Genomic DNA, 21842 nt, shown 5'->3' on the forward strand with positions numbered 1-21842 from the left:
ATGGTGGGACGGCCTACCATTTTCTCTCTTTCCCTCTTCGATATCTCCTTCTCTCTCTCATCCTTTCGGGAAGCGCTCGTGCAGGGAGTTGCGCAAAGTGCGTGCTCAATGAAGAACGGCCTACGAACTGTGGGGGAAAAAAGGTTACAAAATGCGTACATGCTGACATCCTGCCCCGCTGGGGGCTTCGCGGTTACTCAAAGTGGTGACAGTGCAGAAAGTGTCGAAAATGACGGTGGACTTTGCAATACCGAGGATGTTTCAGTCCATCAGTGATCCGTTGCTGACATGTAAGTGTGCACGCTAAGTTGTTTTGGGAGTGTACCGCATGCATGGCTATAAGTGGATACAGCATCAGCTCGCTTGGGGTAGCTTCAAGTTTATGCTGAAGACTGGATAGTGGTGAGTTCGAATACCACCATCAGATGTTGCTACGAGAGGTTTAGGCTTAGGCTTATCCTTATAATATATTATATATTATTATAGGCTTATAGGTTAGGCTTTAGGCGGTTGTTAGGCTTTCCGGCAGACTTTCCAAACAGATGTCACAACAGTTCACGCTGGATTTAGCCTGGGGGGACCTTTAAGCATGTGCTGCATGTCCTAAGCTTCATCATTTTCCATCATGTGTGTACTGTACACTGTCAAAGCTCTCACTCTGGCTAAGGATTTTCCGTATGTTAGGATCCTATCCAATTTCTTGTTTTTTGTTTTGCTTCAAATTTTCAAATGTATCATTTTTTTAGACCCCAGTACGCATATTGACCCGTACTCTAAAAACATAACTTCACCGCATAGCACGCTGTGAGCCAACCATTGCCAAGAATGATGCACTCTTAAAAATGAACTTCAGCACATAGCACTCTCCTAGTCAACCATAATCCCGAATGACATCGTCCTCTCCCCTGATTTGTTGAAAATAGGAGGTGTACGCCTTTTTGTGACACTTATGTGGAAATGTTAATTGTCACAAAAAGGCGTACGCCCCGCTCTTTCCACAAATCAAGAGTGATAGAGGTATCACCCTGTACAATGGTTGGCCTTCAGCGTGCTATATGTGGTGTAACTTTGTTTTGAGAGTGTAGGGTTATCGCTTGTGATTGGAATACAGAGGTGGCGTACGCCTTTTCGTGGCAATTTTCATCTATCCAAATTCACACAAAAAGGCGACCGCCCCTCTCTCTTCGAATCAGGAGCGGTAACCCTATCATTCGTAGCAATGGTTGGCGCACAACGTGTTATGCGGTGAAGTTAGGTTTTTTTAAGAGTGCACGCTCTTAAAAGAGAGATGGTCAACGTTACGACTAACGCTCTGGAGGACTGTACGCCCTGTATCGACTTCTAAGGGACCCGCGCCAACATATGTCTGACAGCGTCTCAGGAAAACCCAGGAAAAACCCCAGACAGCACAGCCAACACCGGGATTCGAGCCCGGGTACCTCCCAGAACAAAACTTCACCACTAGCATGCTCCTACACTCGAAAAACAGATGATGGTGGTGGTGGTGGTGATGAAAGGGCTCACCGTACTCTAAAAACAGAACTTCACCGCTTAGCACGCTGCGCGCCAACCATTGTCGCGAATGATAGGGTTAGCGCTTTTAATTTGAGGAGAGAGGGAGGCGTACGCCTTTTTTTGGCAATTATCATATATCCAAATTGCCACAAAATGGCGTACGCCCCCCTCTCTCCGCGAATCAGAAGCGGCAACCCTATAGGGTTGCCGCTTCTGCCTTTTCTGTACAATTTTCTTCGTACGCCTTTTCTGTGACAATTATGAACAGCATAAGTGTCACAAAAAAGGCGTACGCCTCCCGTTTTTAACAAATCAATGCAGATAACGATATCATTCGAGATGATGGTTGGTTAGGAGCGTGCTATGCGGTGAAGTTCATTTTTAAGAGTGTACACACCACTTTCTCTTCGAACCGATGACCCTACACTCTTAAAAGTGAACTTCAGCAAGCACCCTCCTAGTCAACCATCATCCCGAATGACCTCGTTCTCTTCCCTGATTTCTTGAAAACGGGAGGCGTACGCCTCTTTGTGACACTTACGCCTCGCGCTTTCCACAAATCAATAGTGATATCACTCTGTACAATGGTTGGCCTTCAGCGTGCTATGTGGTGAAGCTTTATTGTAAGAGTGTATCATTCGTGGCAGTGGTTGGCGCACAGCGTGCTATGCGGTGAACTTCTGTTTTCAGGGTGTATGGCAACAGTCGCCTCGTGGTGAGAAGGCTGATGACGTTTTTTTTTAGAAGGGAAATCACTAACACGAAGGTATAAAAAGAACAAACAAACACAATAGTCGAATGTACACTCTTAAAAATGAACTTCACCACATAGCACGCTCCTAGCCAACCATTATCTCGAATGATATCGTTATCTGCCCTGATTTGTTGAAAACGGGGGGCGTACGCCTTTTTGTGACACTTATGCTGTTCATAATTGTCACAAAAAAGGCGTACGCCCCCCGTTTTCAACAAATCAGGGCAGATAACGACATCATTCGCAATGATGGTTGGCTAGGAGCGTGCTATGCGGTGAAGTGCATTTTTAAGAGTGTAGCATAGTTATTCAACATGGTGCCTGATGTATGTCCATGAAGGACTGCTCTTTTTTTTTTTTTAACGTATAATCCCCACGATCCCACATGACCTCATCGTGCCGATCTGTCCCTCCAGAAGAGCAGAGCATATTGACTTTTCCAATTACACAGTCACCGGTGACACCTCCCCTTTGCCCAGTGTGCCCCCTCTAATTCCATTGTGCCTCTCAAGGACGGGACACGCTGTTTGCCCGGTGCTTTTTTGTTCCCGTCTATCTATTTATCCGCGGTATCTTGTTCTCTGATCGAAGATGGACGTTGAGGACAGAATAATTGAATTTGCCTTCTCGTCTTTGTTCATTAACGGCTTCTCTGTCCTCCTAGCGGACGTTTGTGTAACTATGGTCTGATGTGTACTATTCGGACAGCGAGCGTGGGTTAGGTGACGTTGGGTTCTTTAAGGAGTCCAGTTTACTTTACTTTCCCTTTACTTTGTGTGTGTGCGTGTTTTTATTATTATTTTTACTTTTCGATTGAGCGAGGCAGCGGAGCAACGAGAAAAGTAAACACGTATATAGGTACTTGAAGTTCATCTTCGTGCTATGCTTTTTCTATCTAATCTAATCCATCCTCGGGGTATTTGTATTACGGGAGCTTATTTGACTGCTGGACTGCTTATTTAGAATAGTGTAATCAAGTGCAATAGTTGACGAAATCGTGAATACTACGTGTGTACTGCAATAATACGTTTGTGTGTAAGATGGAGTTTCCATAGGTGTACGCAGGGGACTACCTCCATAGGTAGTTCTCCTGCGTGATGACAATACACACTTGTCACTGTGTGGAGTTTTCGTCGGTGTAAAGCGTAAAGGGGACTACTTCCATAGGTATAGTTCTCCTACGTGATGACAATACGCGATTGTCACTGTGTGGAGTTTTCGTCGGTGTAAAGCGTAAAGGGGACTACTTCCATAGGTATAGTTCTCCTACGTGATGACAATACGCGATTGTCACTGTGTGGAGTTTTCGTCGGTGTAAAGCGTAAAGGGGACTACTTCCATAGGTATAGTTCTCCTACGTGATGACAATACGCGATTGTCACTGTGTGGAGTTTTCGTCGGTGTAAAGCGTAAAGGGGACTACTTCCATAGGTATAGTTCTCCTACGTGATGACAATACGCGATTGTCACTGTGTGGAGTTTTCGTCGGTGTAAAGCGTAAAGGGGACTACCTCAATAGGCAGTTTTCCTACGTGATGACAACACATCACTCAGTGTGGTCGGTAACGAATAAGACGTGAGGGGGTCTAATCTCGCATAATCTTCTCTAACCGGTGTCGTAATCCAGGCAGTGTGGCCACATCCCGTTCCTGGGAATGCGTTTAGGGGGCGCTATGTTTTGTCTATACGCTGCAATCGCCCGCTTGGTGATGCCCCGTTCTCATTTGCCATTCACGAGGTCTTGAATAAGTGAGGCTCCCTCGTCTTGCAAAGTGGCCCGTCTTATAAATAGGCGCCCCGTAGAAGCTTATTTCATTAGATGAGGCCCAATTGCCCTTACCAATGCAATGCACGCAACTACTCAGTGCGTTCACCTCTTCCCCTGGAAACCGCATGAATGCATGTGGAAACATGTACAATAGTGTCATGTTAGGGTTATAGTGTAGCGTCATGGCATTGCACGCAACTGGTGTATAGGTGTAGCGCTCTGTCAAATTGTATGATGTAAGATGATGTCAGGGTTGTCGTGTATCGTCAAGGCGTGGCTGGCGTCTGTAATAGGATCCCGTTAAATTAGTGAGTTTCGGTTCATTGTACGCTATCGGTTTTGCGTACGTAAGGGGTAGCGTTGGTGGTTCCGCGCACGCGCAAAACACAAGCAGGGCTTCGCGCAGTGCAAAGAACCATACACTAACGCTATACTTTACGTACGCAAAAGCGAGATAGCGTACGACACACTATAAACTCGCTATTTTGCGATGTACCGTTACGTCAGCATTGTGGTGTAGGGTACCGTTAAATCGTGTGATGTCAGTGCTATGATGCAACAGTTTATAGCCGCGTTGGAATATAATGTGGGACTTGCATAAGGAGGCTCCGACCACGGCAACACTGCAATGTATAGTGTCATGGCGTCAGGAGGAATCTGTATCCATAAAAAGAAAAGGTCACACATTGTGCTCATACGTCGGATAAGAGCCATCCCGCTTGAGGAGCAACAACAACAACAACGTCAAGTCGCCATCTGCACAATGCGCGTTGTTTGGAGCTAAGGCCTAACTTGTGAGCACGGCGCAGAGGTTCGCCTGTTTAGCTTGTCGTTCGCGTCCGAGGTGGTCTGCATCCATTCGCTCGACTTCAAGGTTCGTCGCGACACGGACACTGTTATTTTCCTGCCTATATATGCCAGTTTTGAAACGCGAGCACAGTGTTGTTGTCGATGATGCTTTTATTGGCTCAGTTATGCATGGCTATATACTGATGTGAGTAAACTAGTGAATGTTGTTGTTTGCAGCTAGCATACCAAAGTGCGCTGGTTGTGAGCAACCCATCTTGGACCGGTTCATCCTGAAAGTGCTGGAACGTTCGTGGCACGCGCGATGCCTCAAGTGTGCCGATTGCCATGCTCAGCTGGCCAACAAGTGCTTCGCAAGAAATGGACTCGTCTACTGCAAGGAGGACTTTTTCAAGTACATACTTTTTCAGATAATACTTACTTACTTCAAGTACATACTTTTTTTAAGGTCCTCATATTATTGGTGCGCATTTAGGGTGTATAAGACTCACTCTGCGATCGGTGACATGACATTCGTTGACCCCTTCTAGGGGGGTCGGAAAACCGTGACCCCCCCCCCCCCCCTCTGTTCCAATCAGAAGCGTCAACTCTGTCATTCGTGGCAATGGTTGGCGCACAGCATGCTACGCGCAGAAATTCTGTTTCTATAGAGTGCACACTCATAGAAATGAACTTCACCGCATAGCACGCTACTATAGCCAACCATCGTCTCGAATGATATCGTTATCTGCCCAGATTTGTAGAAAACGAGAGGCGTACGCCTTTTTTGTGACAATTCTGAACATCATAAGTGTCACAAAAAAGGCGTGCGCCTCCCGTTTTCTACAAATCAGGGCAGATAACGATATCATTCGAGATGATGGTTGGCTAATAGCGTGCTATGCGGTGAAGTTCATTTTTAAGAGCGCACTTCGCAATTACACTCTTCAAAATGAACTTCACCACATAGCACGCTCCTAGCCAACCACCATCCCGAATGACAACGTTCTCGCCCCTGATTTGTTGAAAATGGGAGGAGGAGCCTATTTTGTGCCCATTATATGCACGGCACAAAATAGGCTCCTCCTCCCGTTTTGAACAAATCTAGGGCGAGAACGTTGTCATTTGGGGTGATGGTTGGCTAGGAGCGTGCTATGTGGTGAAGTTCATTTTTAAGAGTGTAGGAAGCTCGCACCGAGGTGTGTTCGCACAAACCGATCTATTTCATTGAAATTCAATTATAAGTCACGCAAATTACTCCGCGCTTCATGTATCCTCAGCAACCTCATGAGACTTGACTCATCCATCGACGTATCATCGTTGCATATATTCCCTGCTTGAATCCCCCTTGCGCAAACAGCTCAGCTTTTAGCTCATCACATTCGTATATGTTCTCACTTCTGGCGTGCACGCACTTGGGTCACGTGATCGCCACTCGAATCTCGCCTGCACCCTAGTGGCTTGGAAAAGCAGTCACGCGAAGTGATAAGACACCGCCCTCCTTTCCCAACGTGGCGGACACACTCCCCAATACGTATAAAGTGCGTGGTGGGAGAGCCGGACGAAACGTTGCATTAAAATGATTACGGTGCCATTTTGGGGGCATCCATCGATTGGCGGCGTTTATGGCGGTTGGAGTTTCTCGCCGAGAGAGGTACGCCGCGGTGATATTTGCTAGCTAAACACACACACACACCTCCGATTTGTTACTTTTACCTTGTACACGTGCGAAATACCTGTCAGGGAGTTGATTGAAATGTGGCGATATTGTAGAGAATGGTGTCGCAACATAATAATAATAATGATTGTAATTAAACGTAAAATGTATGTAAAAAAAGTCAAATGTTTTTCAAGGTGGGAGTCTTGAGTTTTTTTTTTCTCTCTCTCTCTGTATTTCTCTTTCTTTTTCCTGGAGCGCAAGTACGTACACTCTTAGAAATGAACTTCACCGCATAGCACGCTCCTAGCCAACCATAATCTCGAATGGTATCGTTATCTTCCCTGATTTGTTGAAAACGGTAGGCGTACGCCTTATTTGTGACAATTATGAACCGCATAAGTGTCACAAAAAAGGCGTACGCCTCCCGTTTTCATCAAATCAGGGAAGACAACGATATCATTCGAGATGATGATTGGCTAGGAGCATGCTATGCGGTGAAGTTCATTTTTAAGAGTGTACACTTAAAAGAGAACTTGACCACATAGCACAGCGGAGGCCAACCATTGCACACTGAGAATGATACCGTTATCGATTTGTAGAAAGTACGGGGCGTACGCTTTTTGTGGCACTTATCGTAACTGCGTAAGTGTCACAAAAGGGCGTACGCCTCTTGTTTTCAACAAATCACGGGAGAGAATGATGTGTCATATACGCGATCTTAAAAATAAACTTCACCGCATAGCACGCTCCTAGCGAACCATCATCTCGAATGATATCGCCATCTGCCCTGATTTGTTGAAAACGGGAGGCGTACGCCTTTTTTGTGACAATTATGAACAGCATAAGTGTCACAAAAAAGGCGTACGCCTCCCGTTTCCATCAAATCAGGGCAGATAACGATATCATTCGAGATGATGGTCGGCTAGGAGCGTGCTATGCGGTAAAGTTCATTTTTAAGAGTGTAGGGTATTAGGTTTGTTCATACTGCGAAGCATTAGAAAAGAAACTCCCTCGTTGTCTCAGATAAAAGTAGAGAGAAGTATTTATCTTTTATGTTGGTCCCCAGGTTCTGCACTCTTAAAAATGAACTTCACCGCATAGCACGCTCCTAGCCAACCATTATCTCGAATGATATCGTTATCTGCCCTGATTTGTTGAAAACGGGGGGCGTACGCCATTTCTGTGACACTTATGCTGTTCATAATTGTCACAGAAAAGGCGTACGCCCCCTGTTTTCAACAAATCAGGGCAGATAACGATATCATTCGAGATAATGGTTGGCTAGGAGCGTGCTATGCGGTGAAGTTCATTTTTAAGAGTGTGTGACGTCATCCACTAGAGCATGTGCCATTGTAGGGTCGGAATAGGATAGGCCGTGCCAGGGTTTGCTTTATGTGTCTGTGTGCGTTATGCTGAGTAGAATATTTATTTCACTCGTTTACCTAATGTGCACAACATGACCAAACATGCACACACATTTATACACATTTATAGTGCATGTGTGTCGTAGAAGTAAGTATCTGTGCGCTTGTACAGATAGACACGCTCACGCTGGGGCGTCAAAGGAATTTCGGAAACCCATTACGATTAATCAGAAATAGTGCATGTGTGCACATAGTCGGTGACACTATATATAGTCTTCCTATGTTTGAAAGAAGCAGCGCGTGTTGCGGATATGGCTAATGGACAACATCCTGAGAGTTCAAAACTACTGCACAGTACTAGGGTAGCACTGCAACAAGTTCCTCATGACACACACACACACATATATACATGCACACACAAATAAGGAACATTACCGAAAGTTTATTCTCTCGGTTTATTTTCCAGGCGTTCCGTACTTTGTTATTATTATTATTATTACAATAGGACTCCGTCCCCCTCGTAACTTTCAACACTTTCAGCGAGCACTGAGCGGCCCTTTCGTCCAAAGCGCCCCAAATCCTACGAACGTTAAAACGCTATTTCCCGAATGAATTCTGGAAGCACTCAACTTTATAACACTTCCACCACCCACACGGGCTGTCCTAATCCGACACATTTTCTCGCGGATTATCCGCACGGGGTTGGGGCGATGATCTGGCGCTAATCTGTGGAACGGATCCGCACCATAAAAGCCAGGTTGCAGGGTGGATCCCCCAAATGCACGCACGGGTAACTGGAGCGCCCGCGCGAAAACCGTCTGCGGCACGCGACCAGTGGAGCGTGCGCTCAGGGCGCCATCTGTCCTCCTAGCTGTGTGGTGATCGTGGTGGTGGTTAAATGGAATGTGGTGCGAGGAGGAATTGCTTCATTTTTATTAATAATATTGATAACTGGGGGTTTACGTCGCGAGACAACTGAGATCATGAGCGACGCCACAGCGGTCGGTCTGTGGATTGCTTTTGCCCACCTGAGGGTTCTTTAACGTGCGATGAAAGCTCATCACGCGGCACCCCGTATTTAACGTCCCTCGCGGAAGACGGCGTGTCTAAGCAACTTGTACCCAGCCACCAAGTTACAGGCGTCCTCGGCCGGGTTCGAACCCGCGATCAGAAGGAGAACACTCTATACCGACTGAGCCGTCGAGGCCGGTGGTCATTTTTATTGCCACCTACGTTTTTATTTGATTTCTTAACATTTTACTTATTAACGGTTGTGGCGAACATACAGTAGGCAGAAAAAACACAAATGGGGGGCCTTCGAAGGCAGGAGTACGTAATGTAACAAATCGATCAAAACCTCTTAAAGCTTGAAGAAAAAAAAAGCCCTATTGTATGGCGCAAGATATTATGTCACTCGACATATCACGGTTGACGGTTTGCTTCAAAGTATTTTCATGCAAGCACACGAATTATGTACTTGGGACTCTTGCAACAGAGCGCGAAATGCAGTCTCCACTCTGTGACATTCATTTACTCCCGAAAGGGACTATTTTTTGTGGCAATGCATTTAGTCCCCAAAAGGAGTAAAAGTACTCCTTTTTTTTTTCTTAGAGTGTGAGGCGCGCGGTTTTGGTTTCATTCATTTTCCATAACGAAATTTTATATAACGTACAACGCTGTAACGAGCTGCAACTGCTCCTTTCTGCAGACGTTTCGGCACAAAATGTGCCGGCTGCGAACTGGGCATCCCTCCGACGCAGGTGGTCCGCCGAGCCCAGGACAACGTCTACCACCTGCACTGCTTCGCCTGCATTCTCTGCAAGCGGCAGCTCAACACCGGGGACGAGTTCTACCTGATGGAAGACAACAAGCTTGTCTGCAAAGCTGACTACGAAGCCGCTAAAGCACGCGAAGGTTCGAGCAAGCGTCCGCGTACCACCATCACGGCCAAGCAGTTGGAGACCTTAAAGAGCGCCTACAACAACAGCCCCAAGCCCGCGAGACACGTACGCGAGCAGCTGTCCCAGGACACAGGGCTGGACATGCGGGTCGTCCAGGTCTGGTTCCAGAACAGGCGGGCCAAGGAGAAAAGGCTCAAGAAGGATGCGGGCAAGAGTCGCTGGGGGGACTACTTCCGATCCGGCGCTATCAAGAGGGACGTTAAAGATCATCCTGGTAAGTAGTCATCTTGCTCGGTTTGATAATAAAGCAGGTTGTGTCACGACCTACTGCAGATGGAGATCTGGAGATATACGCGGGAACCGTCCGCGGGAGAGCTATGTTAGAAAGTACATTCTTAAAAATGAACTTCACCGCATAGCACACTCCTAGCCAACCACACTCTTAAAAATGAACTTCACCGCATAGCACGCTCCTAGCCAACCATTATCTCGAATGATATCGTTACCTGCCCTGATTTGTTGAAAACAGGGGGCGTACGCCTTTTATGTGACAATTATGAACAGCATAAGTGTCACAGAAATGGCGTACGCCCCCCGTTTTCAACAAATCAGGGCAGATAACGATATCATTCGAGATAATGGTTGGCTAGGAGCGTGCTATGCGGTGAAGTTCATTTTTAAGAGTGCATCCTCTCGAATGATATCGTTATCTGCCCTGATTTGTTGAAAACGGGAGTAGTACGCCTTTTTTGTGACACTTATGCTGTTCATAATTGTCACAAAAAAGGCGTACGCCTCCCGTTTTCAACAAATCAGGGCAGATAACGATATCATTTGAGAGGATGGTTGGCTAGGAGCGTGCTATGCGTTGAAGTTTATTTTGAAGAGTGTACACTCTAAAAACAGAGCTTCACCGCATAGCACGCTCTAAAAACAGAACTTCACCGTATAGCACGCGGTGTGCCGACCATTGCCACGAATGACAGGGTTATCGCTTCTGATTCGAAGAGAGAGGTGGGCGTACGCCTTCTTGTGGCAATTTGGATATAAGAAAATTGCAACAAAGAGGGGTACGCCCCCGTCTCTCTTCGAATCAGAAGTGATAACCCTATCATTCTTGGCAATGGTTGGCGCACAGCGTGCTATGCGGTGAAGTTCTGTTTTTTTTAGTGTAGTTTTCATAATGGCCGTCAGAAGCGCCACTGTACATCATTGGGAAGAGGAAATAACGTGTACAATGTCACCATCGTAGCTGCATTTTTTCTGCCACAGTTTTTCCGGTGCATGGTTCTGGGAGTTAGTGTTGCGGTTAGCAAATCACATGATGACGCAGACACGCGAAGTAGTATGCTACACGAAGCAGCAGTCGCCCATCTACCTTGGTGCAGGTGGTGTTGGGATCTTTGCGCACTCTCTAGGTCGAGCCTCGCGAGGTCTCTATCTATTGCAGGTCGTGACGATACGTACGATAAGTGACCCAAAAACTGGTTTATCGCATGATCACCACGCGAAGATACCATGACGAGACCACGCCTCTTTTCCAGAGGACTCGGAGCCGTTCGGTCTGACGACGGGGAGCGACCCGGAAAACTCCCATTCGCCGGGTCACCAATCCGCGAGCAGCCTGGGGCCGGGTGGTGTCCCGTACTACCCGGCGAGTCCCCAGTTCGGGGGACACTTCGGCGGCCTTCCGGCGCCGGGGTCCGATCAGTTCACCGGCAACCGGGGCGACGACGCCGGGTACGCCGAGTTCCCACCCAGCCCAGCCTCTTGGCTGGAGGACATGGACAACAGCACGCCCTCGTCGGCCACAAACTTCTGAGCCTCTGAAATGTGTCTTTTCTTTTTTTTCGGTGCTGGCCACCGCGTGTTCGAAAGGTTCCTTAGCTGTAAGGGGAGGTAATATCCACTGGAACTGGCAAGTGTTAGGTGCTGACCACGTGAAATCTAGTCATTCGAACGTTTGCGAAAATTCTTTGTTTTTTTCTTTCAAAAAGACAATGATGTTAATGTCTACGAGGCACTTGGTAGTTAAGGCTTATTAAATGCTAAGGTACGGCCCGTTCCTCAGCACCCGCACTGTGGAATGCTTTGTGCTAACATTTGCACCGTTCGCCACTGCTCTCGACGGTCGCATGTTTCTTGTTCACGGAGTGATAAATTCATAAAATAATCGCGCAAAGCATAGCCAAATCAATTCATGGTGACGGCACGATAGTACCCAATTTCACCGGAGTACTCTCGAAATCTTCAAGGAAGTCACGCGTTCACATTTGTGCGGTCCGACGTACATATTTGCGGTATCATTTCCGAAGAAACAGAAGTAACTATGACGTCACGGCCCATAAGGAGAGATTCAGGGAGGCAAATGGGAGGCAGGTTCTCGTATAGGGCGGACCAATCTGTGAAGAAGGCCGTGACATGCTCTGTGACATTCGGCAGTCTCTTTGTTATTGTGAGCTAAAGAGATTCTCCTCAACTAACAGAAAAAGCAACAAAGAGCCAACAAATCAGGGACAAGTCTATTGCATTGCATTTCTTATAAACGACTAAAAAGAGTACCACTATGAATGAAGGGTTGAGCCACCGTATAAGCATAGTACCGTCACTGAGGTATACGCATCTGCGGAAACAAAATGGCGTGTGATGCTTTCCGGTGTACCTCAGTGGCGGTCGCTCCTGTTTAGTGGCCACGCTGTCAAGTAAGGTAAGGAACGACGAATCTGTACATATGTGAATAAACTGCGGCATTGTGAAGAGAAACGCACATCGTAGGACTTGTGACGTCGTTCACCACGTGATGTGGAAGTTTCAACATGGCGGCACGAGTGCGTGTTTCCGTGTGTGTGCGTGTGTGTGACGAGGAGTTATTAAAAAGTTCCGCGAGGGTTCTCGAGCACTTGAGATGGCAAAGGACTGGGTCTGCAAGTTCCTAGACTGGAGGACACTGTACCGTTTTTTTAGCAGACGACGCGGGAATGTGCACAGTGTTGTGGTCTTCGTCTGGATTCGTTGGGTGGAGTTGAAGCCTGAAGACTAGTTTATTTATTTATTTATTTATTTTGTGATATATAGTGTTACTTTTACAGTTATATTTATGGATTACTTATTACGTACTTATTTAAGGAGTCTGGCAGGGGACACTTTCTGCAATGTGTTTCTTGTCGTCCCCGACGTGAAGAGGATATCTTCCTTTGGAATATTCAGTATTTGACATAGGAGTGCGAATTTATTTATTAGTTTCTACGAATGAAAATTGTGAAAGGATGCGCATTTCGTTCGTTCGTGTGAAAAAGACACGAGTGTCTTTTGTGTAATAAATATGGAGATTTGACGTCGTTTTCTTCGTTCTTTTTCTTTTTTACTCACCACATGGGGTACAAAGAATGAGAGGTATATCCACGCCAACGATTTGTTGGAGCCGGCCACGGATCGGGGGGGGACGACTGGGCGATCGCCCCCCCCCCTTTCCAAATCGTTAGGTTAAACATTAGGTTTCCCCTCCCCGCTATACCCAGAACCGCTCTGGTTGGAGCTGTTCACCAACGCGTATAACCAGTGGCGGATCTAGAGCTACCTGCGCCCATGGCAACATGGTTAACATGTTGTCCTTGGGGATGCGCTTTCGTGTGGTCCGCACTAGGTTTCACACTACAACCTCTCTAATGGCGGTTGCTTTAGATCATTTATGAATGTGCCAGGTTGAGTGCACGACCTGGCACATTCACACCCGACCACATGATGGCGCCCATGGCACCTGTCCACACCTGCCACACCCTAGATACGCCACTGCGTATAACTAAGAAATACAATCAAGTAAGTTGTTTCATTCGCTTGTACGTTTTGAGTACCCCCTAGAACCTTTTCCGTGTAATGTAACCATAATAGTTTCCTCGTGACGTCGACGTAATTTTTCTATGGAATGAATTCCGTAAAGTGGAGACAACGCACACTCTTCAAAAAAAAGGGTGTACTTTAACTCCTTTTTTTGCCACATATATAACACCCTTTTGGAGAGTACAATTACGCTGAAAAGGGTGTCTCCTCACTCCCTCAAGGGAGTGGGGATACGCTTTAACTTCCTACTGGAGAGTAATATTACTCCCCAGTAGGGAGAAAGGTGTTATGCTACTCCCTTTCGGGAGTGAGGAGACATCCTTTTGAGCGTAGTTGTACTCTCCAAAAGGGTGTTATATATGTGGCAAAAAAAGGGAGTTAAAGTACACCCTTTTGGTTAAGAGTGTAGGATTTGCGGGTTTGAAATCATGCATCGCAACGACTCAAGTACCGAGTTTTTTTATGGGAACGTTAGCCTTAAAATGCATAATGTATGGGTGATAAATTCCACTGCAGAAATAAAAAAGGACAACGCTGTACCTTACAGAAATCCCTCACGTTCGTTTTCGCTACAGGTCATTCCACACTCTTAGAAACGAGCTTCACCGCATAGCACGCTCTTAGCCAACCATCGTCTCGAATGATATCGTTATCTGCCCTGTGATTTGTTGAAAACGGGTGGCGCACGCCTTTTTTTGTGTGACAATTATGAACAGCTTAAGTGTCACAAAATAGCGTACGCCTCCCGTTTTCAACAAATCAGGGCAGATAACAATATCATTCGAGACGATGGTTGGCTAAGAGCGTGCTATGCGGTGAAGCTCATTTTTAAGAGCGCATGCTCAAGCGTCTCAGACGTTGGGTTCGAGCGTCCCCGATTTCTTTCAAACGATGATTGCAAAGACCCATTGAGAGACCCACTGTATTTATCGAAGGTATATGTATGCCCAGAGAAAACTGTGGAAATCCGAGCACGTTAGGCAACGGTAGCGGTGTGTCGTGCGGCGAAGCAGCCTTGCGGGGAACGCAGCTGGTCCAGCATTTTGTAAAAGAAATGTTCAAAGGTCATACTATCAAATATTTGTCTAATATTTTTATCAGGAACACTTCAGCGTGCAATTGACAGCTGAATATGTCATAGAACGCAATATTTCCGAACTTTCGATTTTTTTTTTCCGCGTACGCTTCCAATTCTGTGCCCATGAAAACATTTTTAATACAATCTCTGCCTCCTAGACAAAAAAAAAAAAAAAAAAAACTTGAGTGGCTCTGACAGAATTGCGGGGTTCCGTAAAAAATTCCAAAAGAGCTCGAATTTTCACAGTTTTCTTCGGGCATGCACCCCGATAGCAAGAGTCGATCAAACTGGTCTTGGCACGAAAGTGCTATGCTTTGCAATCGCACAGAAGAGATTTGGTTGCAATTTGCGAAAACACTATTTTGTTATAATTTCTTTTTTCACCAGTTACGTCACATGTCCAATCGCAATCTTCAAGAGGCGGCCACAGAACGAAAAAAATAAATAAAATTCATCAAAAATGAACCAGGAGAGCATTGGCTGCTAAGGAAAGTCAACCACAATTCGTATGAAAGAACGGCAAGCCCTATCACCACCACCACCACCACCGTATGAAAGAAATCGGGTATGGTCACGGGGAGGACACTCATCGCGTTTCAGGGACGACTCACTAGGCGCCGCCAAAGTAGAATTGACGACAGCGCCATACTAGCGTGTGGAACCTCATATATTTTACGTAAACACCTTATGAGCCATTGTGATCTTTTTATAACGAAAAGGTAAGAATAATAAAAATGTTTACGGCTTGAGAGAATGTGTCCTTTTTTTTAAGCATTTTTTTGTCACGTGGGTCCTATGGGCCGGTTACTCCACGCATGCGCGAAGTCGCGAAACGCGCCGAGTTTAAACCGTTTCAACCGCTATCGGCTCGTGAAGAAACGAAACCATAGCAGTGGACAGTTATTCAAGCAGTTCTCGTTGAGAAGCATCCTTCTCTAGTTCATATTGTCCCTGACAAGTTGGAGAAGATGCCTCCCGGGCCAGATAGACATGTATATTGCTGTGCGAAGTGGTGCAATAACTCCAGAAGACGCCCTGGAGTCAGTTTTTCGCGCATTCCAACGGACGAAAGGTATGAGCGCAACTTTTGATTTTTGCAATGCACCGTAATTCTGCACTGTCATTCACTTCTAGATAGGCATGTCTAAATGTAGCGTACACTGATTGTTCATTATTCCCGTTCGGATCGCTTTCACGGGTGGTAGTTTCACTCCCGAAATTATGAGGCGGAATGGACCCGCATTGCAGACTCATATGAATCTTACTCTGCCACAAGGTCCACTAAGGGAGTCGTGTCTGCATTCTTTGTTATTTTTCGAAGCGGAGGTTTCCACAAAAAGTAAACCATGTATACGTCCGTGTAGGTTCAGGAAGTGGTTGGGATTTGCGAATAGACCAGATCTGTTGGAAAAGCCGAGAAGACAGGTGAATGCGAACTACAGGCTGTGCTCGGAACATTTCAAGCCATCGGATTACATGGATCCGACTCGTACGCGGCTGAAAAAATGTGCTATACCGTCTGTTCGTCCACACAACGGACGGCTGTGCTTTCTTTTCCCCAGTGGTACGTATCGAACTTCACCACTTCACGTAGCTCCACAAAAAGGAAAAAAATGATGAATAAAAATAACCAGAGCAAAAAAGAAAACGAGCTAGAGTGAAAGACAGCGGAAAAGTGGCAGAAACAAGGAACGTCTCTGGACTGTAGTGACGCGAGTATAGTTTTTACTTCCTTGGACGTCAACTCAATTTCCTGAACAGTGTAAGTCTGCTGCTTGTGTTCTGTTGCCCTGTCGAGCACTGTCAGTGCTCGAAAGTGTGTCAAATGGCGTGGATAATGTTTCCGTTTTTTGTTTTCAGTTCGTTTTGCCGTTAATTGTTAATTACTACCAGATTTTTAAATTACGTACCTTTCCGATTTAGTTGCTTAGCTTTAGCTGTAATTGCTTAGCTTGGTTCGTAATAATCGCATAATAATCCTAATTTTCTATTCACAGTAGTACAGTCTACGATACCATGTTCAGACCACGACTATGCAGAAACTCCTGGAGTGGAACGCCTGCCTTGCGCAGGTAAAACCTGCACTGCTGCCGCGAGAATGCCTTAAAGTGGGCTTCACGCAATGCGTCGGAGCGTGCCGTGACGCGAGAACAGAAAACCTGTATGCATTTACTAATAATGTTCTGCTTCCGCAGATGCAGCGGGGGCCGCCCCTTGTGATCGCTCATCACCTGTTCTACAGGCGTCCGAGAATGATGGTAAGTCCGGTGGAAAAAGAAAAGAAAGGAAGTGGCAATCATGAAGCCAAATCTTGCCTTTTCCTGCTACCTTCTAGCTCCTGCAGTTTCAGATGTGGAGCCAGTACACCCATGTGATCACGACTATCAGTACAACTTTGGTGAGACGCCTCTTGTACCTTATGATGCACAAAAATTAAGAGTAATAAAACAAGCCACACTGCCATCTAACATTCTCAGGTGCTTTTCAAAATGTTACTGAAATTCCCCTTGCACACTACACATTGGACACTACAGACTACACTAAGCATGCAAGTGTGCAGTCGATAAGCACATAGTTTTTCCATTCTCCACCACTTTTCTCAGCTTTATGCTGTGGTAAAGGAATGCATGGCTAGCAATGTTCCTCTCTCACAGGGATGGAGTGGGATGATCCACCACTACCTGCTGTGCAGACCTCCATAGGCGATGGTAAGCTTTGTGAAAAAAAGAAATAAGAAAGACAGCCATAAATTGAAAATGTTCCTTTTCTTTATGGAATCTATAGCTTCAGTAGTTATGGATGCTGATCTGGGAACACCTCCTCAACCAGACTCTGGTTACAGCAATGGTAAGATGCATTTATCAAGTTTAGTTTGTATCTACCGCCTTGGCACTCACGCAAATTCTACTTCCTTGTTCCAAAGATATGGCCTCTCTGCAAATGACACCAGAAACGATCACAGGAGAGACTGGTAAGTGTGCAAAAACCTTGCCTACGGCCATGCAAATTTCCTGCTGCTCACATGAAAGACTGTGTCATTATAAATGTAAACCAAGTCTAAGTGCCTTATTGCATCTGCTTCTAATTGCAGCCTATTTTACATGGTATGCGAAACGGGTATTAAACCCACCCTATCAATGAAAATTCAATCAATGTACACGTCAGCTGATTATTGTTGGCCGATTACAGCCACCGACATATGCAGACAGGAACCCTGTACAGCCAGTACAGCATCACCTGTAGTAGCGTCACATGTGGCGGCATCACCCGTGGCGGCATCACCTGTGGCGGCATCACCTGTGGCGGCATCCGGTAAGGCACATTTTTAATAATTTCCCTTGTCAGAATTGGCAAGGGAAATCATTTAGTAATGAATGCCACTAGCAGAGCATATTAATTTTTGCTCTCATGCATCCATATGTAAACAGTCACAGATGTGTGGAATTACTGTAAAGAAAACTGCTGTTTCAACAGGACTGCATTATAATTAAAAATAATTTTGTTTACAGAACCAGAAACAGCATATGCTGGCAAACAGAGACAATCCCAGAAGCAAGACACTGACCCAAAGGTTCAGAGACGCATTACATTGCTCCAAAAGAAGGTAAAGAAATATCGGAAAGCTCTAAATGCCCTCAAAGCACAGAACAAGAAAAAGGAGGTGACTACACAGGATATACTAAAGGCCCTGAAAAAACTTGTCGTTCCTGAAGTATACCTCCTCCTAAGTTCGCAAGTGCATCTGCTCTCCGTGAAGAAGAATGGTACAAGGTGGCCAGACGAAATGAAAAAGTTTGCTGTCCAGCTTTATTTTCATGGCCCCAGGGCATACAGATTTCTTGCTCGCATCCTGAGATTGCCAGCTCCCAGGTCTATCAGGCGATGGATTTCTGATATCAACATGAAGCCTGGTATCATTCCCGGGGTGATGCAGTCCATAAAAAATTACACAGAAAGTTGGAGCAGACGGGATCGGGCATGCTGCCTAATGTTTGACGAGATGTCCTTGAGCCAGCTTCTGCAATATGACGTCAAGCATGATGTTATCCGGGGCTTTGAAGATTACGGCGTGGAAAGGACTACACGAGTGGCAAACACAGCCTTGGTGTACCTGCTCTCTGGCATATCAAAGGCATGGGTTCAACCCGTAGCATATGTCGTGTCCCAAAATGCCACGCCTGCTCACAGGATGAAGAGGCTCTTGGAGGCAGTCATTGAGGACCTGCAGAAAATAGACATTTTTGTCAAGGTAGTTGTGTGCGATCAAGGTACCAACAATGTCTCACTCGCAGCTCAACTTGGTGTCACACCGGAAGCACCATACTTTCGTGTGAATGATCAAACCATTCACTTTGCGTTCGACACACCACATCTCCTAAAAGGTGTCCGGAATAACCTTCGTGCACATGACCTGACTGTTGGGAATGGCATAATTCGGTGGTCATATATTGAGACCCTCTATGAAAGTTCCCATCCCCTACGTCCAAAACTGGCTCCCAAACTGACTGACAAACATGTTTTCAAATATCCGTTTGCAGACATGAATGTAAGCCGAGCAGCAGAAGTAATGAGTGCCACAGTATCCCTTGCGCTACTGGTCTTGATATCCGTCAACGAGTTGCCACCATCAGCAAAGCCAACAGCAGAGTTTATCGAAAAGATGGACAAACTATTTGACTGTCTGAACAGCTCCTCATTCGAAAAGTTGGCAACAACTTAGATACGCCATCACAGAAAACTCTGAACATCTTGCCTTCCTTGAGGAATGCTTGCCCTGGGTGTCGAGCTGGAAGTTTAATGGGCCAAAACAACCACATACTGTGCGAGGTCTTCAGATAACAATTAAAGCCATCCTCGACCTCTGGAAAGACCTTCATGAAAACTTCGAATTTCGTAATTTAATGACGAGACGGATCCAGCAGGACCCACTTGAAAACTTCTTTGGCATGATAAGGCAACAACATGGGTGTAATGAAAACCCAACTGTTTTCCAATTCTCAGCAAGCCTGAGGCACATGTGTGTCTCAAAACTGCTAAGGCTCTCTAAGCAAGGGAACTGTCAAGACGACAACTCCCATCTACTTGTTGAGTTGGCCAACAACAATGCACGTGACTGCGCAGACCTACCGCTGGACACTACTGCCGCACAGACCACCGAAGCAGCTCAGGTGACAGGTGGAGGTGCGAGCATCGTGGACGAGAATGTGTTATATTACCTTGCTGGCTGCACTGTCAAAGACTTTGTGACGACAAAGACAAGTGACTGTGTGATGTGAGCGATTCTTAAAGCCAGCCGCTAACGATGTGTCCTTGGCACTCACCAGTTCATGTCCCTGCTCAGGTCCCACGATGTGCCAAATGAACTGTTTGGCAACGTGACTGTTCCCTCTGAAGAGTGTTTTAGTCACGTCTGCAAGATGGAAGAGAAGTTCTTGGATCTCATCGGTTCCTTTGCTCACCGTGAAAAGGTCCTCCGACTACTCTGCCACGAACTCTGCTTTGAAACAAACTTATTTTGCTCACCCATATGCCATGAAAGATCATGAGGACATAGCCTTTAAACGCATGAAGTGGGCACCTGAGGTTTGCTAACCGATCGCTAAAAGTTGAGAAAATCTAAGTACTCTGCAGCAGCACGAAAAATGCGCAAGCTGGCAAATCCTCAGAGGTCTGTACAGAAAGCTGTTGCTAGGGAGGCATGCGAACTGGACCACTGCTACACCACACAGACTGTAACCCTTTAATAACTCCATACATGTACTTTTTTTTTGTGTGTGTGTGTGTGTACAATTGACCATCACCTTGTGCTTTGTACCTTCGATGTTCGCTTGGTTAGCGCTCTTTCGTTCTACATTTCGTGAGGATTGCATGGTATGGCTACAATCTTTTAAATGTGGTGCATGATTTCCCATGTCTTACATATCCTGTCTATATTTTCTGCAACGTTTGACTTGTTATGCACTTCTTTGATCAGCCAACATTCCCGTATGCAATGTTGTTTAAGCGTTAGATTTGACCGTTGTTCTTCATATTACGGTGGCTCATTGCTTTCTAGTTTGTTACATGTGTGTGGCCCTAAATGTTGCTAACGTCAGGTGTAAGTAAATACACCCATCTTTCTGGTGTTGGTTGCATTGGTTACACTACGACATTACCGAAATTACTTTGCTGTTTACCTATTTTACATGCCTCAGGGGTTTGTAGGACCATGTCCCGCCAAGGCAGTGTATGTGCATATATGTATATTTCAAGCCTTCCAATATAAAGTGCTGGTTACTTCATAATTGCCCTGCCCCGCAAGTGTCTGTTGCCTTAGCCTCGCTTTTCTTGGTGTGAGATACTTTCTTCATGTTGCCCCATTTTGCCGTTCGTTAGTGCAGATTATGTCAAGTCCCTAGAAAAAGTAAACCTTTTGTTCTTTCCGTGTGTTATGCTCGTCATGAGAAAGGGTTTTGGTGCGGGAAGACACATTTTTGTACTTGGCTCCATGCTTCTGTTATCACTCCATTCAATGCATCCCGCTTGTATTTTTACTCATTCTTCAGTTATTTCATTATGCTTTCGCGACGCAGACGCATTCGTTTCTTATAAGCTGCACTAGTATTCTTCATTTGTTGCTTGCTTCAACTGTCAACAGCTCACACATATTATTTGCCATACGAGCCATCTAAGACAGCAAATTGCACTGCATCTTGTAAACTAAAACAGAGATGAAAGTGAGTGACATCGCCTGTGCGTTCTTTATTTACTGCGTATATATACATGAGATAAACATAGAAAACTCACCTGAAAAGTGAAACGAAATCCAAAGGGAACGGCTGTACAGCCCGCAAAACCACTAGAAACAGTATGCAAACTAGCCTATTCAACACACGCCTTTAGGAGCACGCTATATACTCACCCCCGTTCCAAGCTGGGCCAAACCTAGCGCATGCGCAAGTAGAATTCCTCACTTCCGCGGGTGGCTGCTTGGGGGGCACAAAAAACTGGCTATATGGAAGTCTATGGGAGTGTCCTCCCCGTGGTATGGTCGAGCCCATGTCTGGGACGTTTAACATTGTGGTGCTGGTACCGCTGAAAAAGCTCGCCCTTGTCGGCCTCAGCACAGGGCGTTTGGCATGGAATTACCCTTTTGTGAATTCATGGAGCACATTCACGAGAGTACAACATACGATCCTC

General features: G+C 45.9%; 1 protein-coding gene and 1 long non-coding RNA gene across 5 annotated transcripts in view; one reads left to right on the forward strand and one right to left on the reverse strand.

Moving 5' to 3' along the window:
• LOC135368004 (LIM/homeobox protein Lhx3-like) overlaps positions 1-13082 on the forward strand; it is a 54766-nt gene extending 41684 nt beyond the window's left edge. The window contains exons 1-4 of one of the 2 annotated variants that reach the window (XM_064601088.1): positions 127-290; positions 5064-5238; positions 9556-10022; positions 11293-13082. In XM_064601088.1, coding sequence (XP_064457158.1) covers positions 230-290; positions 5064-5238; positions 9556-10022; positions 11293-11570 — 981 coding nt within the window. In that variant the 5' untranslated portion in view covers positions 127-229 and the 3' untranslated portion in view covers positions 11571-13082. Of the gene's footprint in view, positions 1-126; positions 291-5063; positions 5239-9555; positions 10023-11292 lie in introns of those variants that run through there. The other variant, XM_064601087.1, reaches the window with a different exon arrangement.
• Positions 13083-18445: 5363 nt separating this feature from the next.
• LOC135368005 (uncharacterized) lies at positions 18446-21539 on the reverse strand. Of its 3 annotated transcripts, none has more exons than XR_010414613.1 (4): positions 21450-21539; positions 19985-20073; positions 18775-18885; positions 18446-18681 (listed from the first exon to the last, which is right to left on the reverse strand). It is a non-coding gene; the product is annotated as an uncharacterized LOC135368005 (long non-coding RNA). The 3 variants fall into 3 exon arrangements; XR_010414614.1 differs by having other exon boundaries at positions 19985-20157; XR_010414615.1 differs by having other exon boundaries at positions 19985-20160; positions 21450-21525.
• Between the last annotated feature and the right edge of the window lie 303 nt (positions 21540-21842).

Source organism: Ornithodoros turicata, chromosome 9, assembly GCF_037126465.1.
Source record: "Ornithodoros turicata isolate Travis chromosome 9, ASM3712646v1, whole genome shotgun sequence".
NCBI lineage: Eukaryota > Metazoa > Arthropoda > Arachnida > Ixodida > Argasidae > Ornithodoros > Ornithodoros turicata.